Here is a 3624-nt window from a genome sequence, read left to right as displayed (position 1 = left end):
CCCATCAATCACTCCATCAGTGCCCCCACCATTCCCATCAATCACTGCATCAGTGCCCCCACCATTCCCATCAATCATTCCATCAGTGCCCCCCAACCATTCCCATCAACCACTCCATCAGTGCCCCCATCACCATTCTCATCAGTCACTACATCAGTGCCCCCGACCTTCCCATCAGTCACCCCATCAGTGCCCCCATGACCATTCCCGTCAATCACTCCATCAGTGCCCCCATCACCATTCCCATCAATCATTCCATCAGTGTCCCCCACCGTTCCCATCAATCACTCCATCAGTGCCTCCATCAGTGCTTCAGTGGCCCTGTTGTGACCCCCATGACAGTTGGTAGCATTGCCCTCACCATGCCCCATTGTCATCTCCACAGCTGCCCCCAACACTGTGCCCTGCATTGCTCTTACTGCGGCCTCACCTCTGCCCTACTGTAGCACCCCATTATTTATATTCTACCCCATTATTTATCTCTTCCCTGTCCACCCCTATGACCCTCACTTTGGGATCCAACCACACAGATGATGACCAGCAGCAGGAGACCAAGGCCCAGGGACAGCAGGAGGAGGCCGGGCCCAGAGCGGAGACGCTGCAGGAGGGACTGGGGAGGAGGCGGCCCTGTAAGAGGAGAGGGTGTCAGGATGAGGAGGTTCCAGACATGATGGAGATGGGAGAAGGAGAGGGCCCAGGGAGCTATCTAGTGAGGAGGGCTGGGCACAGGGGACACCAGGGGAGGGTTGGACAAGGAGGATTTTCGGATGGGGGATGCCCAGCCCTTTGACTTCAGGGACCAGCATAAGTCCTCAGTCACACAGGCCCCTCACACCCGTGGGGACCCACGTGCACACACACAGATGGGGGACGATGGCAATATGAGGGGTCCCATGGTCAGAGCTGGGGGCAAGGGCAGGAGGACACGGGGAGAGCTGGGGGCAGCCAGGCACTTCATGGGCTTGTGCTCACCTACCTGCTGGACAGTCAGGTTCACAAATGAGTTTCCTTCCAAACCCAACTACTCATCTTCCCCTCCACCAATGTGCAGCTCTCGTCCCCACCCCACAGGGCATCAGAAGCTGGGTCCACTGTGATCCTGCCTGTCCCAGTTTTTCTGGGGACGTTGCATACACTTCACACTAGGCCCATCGGAGGCTGGGGCCTGACCTCCTCAGAGTGGGGACCCATCCGCGCACGTGGTGGAGGTACAGAAATGACAGGAGAAATCCTTCTAAACTTATAAAGAGAGCATTTTAGGAGAGTTTCCCCTTTCCTCTTACCATTTCTAACCCCTTGGACTTTCTCCTCACTCTCCACGTCCTGGAAGTTTTCATATGTCATTGTCAAGCTTGGGCCAGCACGGCTCTGAGGTTGTCACCTGAAACGGAGGCAGGGCCGGTGCCCAGGCTGGGGCAGAGCCGGGGCATAGGAGGTTGGGACTAGGTTGGAGCCAAGGGCAGGGCTGAAGTTGAGTTGGGAGATGAGGTTCAGGTTGAGAATGGGCCCAGGGTTAAGGCTAAGACGGAAATGGGCCTGGGTTTGCAGTTGAGATAGAATTGGGGTCGAGATGAGTTTGGGAGTGAAACTGGAGGGTAATGTTGGAGTTAAATGCATTGCTAGGACTGCCCAGTGGGCCAGTAATCAGGCAGGACTGGAGATTGTGTCTCATGCTAGGATTGGGATCGGTACGCAAGTTGGAGCCATGGATGGAATTGGGGTTAAGTTTGGTGCTGAATTTGGAAATAGAATAGAATTGAGGTTCAATTTTGGCTTTGGGTTGGTGTTAAGATTCAAGTTGAATATGGAGTTGGGGTTAAAGTAGGAGCTGGGTCGGGGGCAACAGGTGTGGTGGCTCATGCCTGTAATCCCAGCACTTTGTGAGACCAAGGCAGACACATTACTTTAGGTCAGGAGTTTGAGACCAGCCTGGCCAACATGGTGAAACCCCATCTCTACTAAAAATACAAAAATGAGCCGGGTGTGTGGTGCACACCTGTAATCCCAGCTACTCGGGAGGCTGAGGCAGGAGAATTGCTTGAATCCAGGAGGCTGAGGTTGCAGTGAGCGGAGATAGTGCCACTGCACTCCAGCCTGGGCGACACAGTAAGACTCAGTCTCAAAAAATAATAATAATAAAGTAGGAGCCAGGGTTTGTGTTGGGGTTAGGGCATGGCTGGGCTGGGGCTGAAGATAAAGCTTGAAATTGGCCTGCCATGAGGCTGAGTTTGAGTCTTAGTTTATTTTTATTTTTATTTATTTATTTATTGAGACAGAATTTCACTCTTGTCACCCAGGCTAAAGTGCAATGAGGCCGTCTCGCTCACTGCATCCTCCGCCTCCGGGTTCACGCGATTCTCCCACCTCAGCCTCCCAGAGTCGTAGTTTATGACAAGGGATTGTGGCTGCTGTAACCCAATCTAGAATCCAGTGAAGGGCGTAGAGTCTCAAATCTTCACATAGTAATTAAATCCCACACTGCCACTTTATATCTATTTTCATTTAGTCCCACCCAAGACCCAAAGTCCCCCTCGCCCTGCTTCCTCTGACATCCCCTGTCCCCTGGGTCTCACCGGCACCCACAGCACCATTACCTGTGGGAGGTCTGGAGGGTGTGATTCTCACGTTGGTTGTGAAGCAAGGACCAGAGTTGGAACGTCACTCAGAGTTGGAAGCGCTGTGTCCTGGAGAGCTGGGGTAGAGGTGACTGGAGTCCTGCTGGTCTTCAGTCTGAAATCCCAGGAGCCCTATCATCTGGGACACCCCATCTCCTCAACTTCCGACAGTAAATGAGAATGAACGGGGATTGGAACACACAGAGACCGTGTGTGGGTGGAGAGAGTTGGGTCTGAAGCCAGCTCTGCTCTCCTCCTCCGGGCCATGCCTACTTCCTTTTCTCTTTTTGGAGTTTCCTCATTTTTACCATCTGGGAGCAGGACTGGATAGAGGTACACAATCTGCTGTTGCTCCTCTACCCTACACTTCCTTTCACTTCCTGCCTCTACATTTCCCAGAATTGCTGTGTCTCCATCATCGCACCTCTGATCCTAGAGAAGCCCAGTCTGTGCTTTTGTTCAATCCTGGCCTGAGTCCCTGGCATCAGCATCCTCTAGGTCCCAGTCATTCAGCGGCTCAGCTCTGGCCTCACTCGTCTCACTCCACTCGGAAGGAGGGAAGGGGGTGACAGAGAATAGAACTTCTTGGCCAGAATAGGAAGGGAGAAGCCAAGGAAAACAGCAAACTTTTATTGAGTATCTAATCTGTGATGGGATTATGCCAGACACTTACCTTCCACAGACCTTCCCCGCAAGCACCGGGGGAGGCATTTTGGATGATGGGCTAAGGCTCAGAGCCCAAGATCACACACAGCTTGTAAGGAGAAAGTTTGGCACCCTGCTCTGGCTCTCAGCACAGGCGCTGTCTTCATGAACAGGATTCCATGTCATCCCCTGATCCCTGCCCAGCCCCTAAGGGAGCTGCCCTGAGTCCATGCACACATCCCTTTGAGTAGGAAGGAAACTGAGTATCTTACAAGGTGGAGAAGGAGGAGAAGAAATACATTTTAGGTTATATTTTCTATGTACATGGGGTTGTGTTCTGCTATGTGCTTTTTTTTTTTTTTTT

General features: G+C 52.6%; 1 protein-coding gene across 1 annotated transcript in view; it reads right to left on the bottom strand.

The window, feature by feature from the left end:
* The window catches only part of CLEC10A (C-type lectin domain family 10, member A), a 4526-nt gene extending 3182 nt beyond the window's left edge, over positions 1-1344 (bottom strand). Inside the window, exons 1-2 of the mRNA XM_011994634.1 lie at positions 1284-1344; positions 511-627 (exon numbers count right to left, since the gene is read on the bottom strand). Coding sequence (XP_011850024.1) covers positions 511-627; positions 1284-1344 — 178 coding nt within the window. The remainder of the gene's footprint in view (positions 1-510; positions 628-1283) is intronic.
* Between the last annotated feature and the right edge of the window lie 2280 nt (positions 1345-3624).

Source organism: Mandrillus leucophaeus, unplaced genomic scaffold (assembly GCF_000951045.1).
Source record: "Mandrillus leucophaeus isolate KB7577 unplaced genomic scaffold, Mleu.le_1.0 Scaffold46, whole genome shotgun sequence".
NCBI classification, from domain to species: Eukaryota; Metazoa; Chordata; class Mammalia; order Primates; family Cercopithecidae; genus Mandrillus; species Mandrillus leucophaeus.
This window is presented reverse-complemented; position numbering and strand designations above follow the sequence as displayed.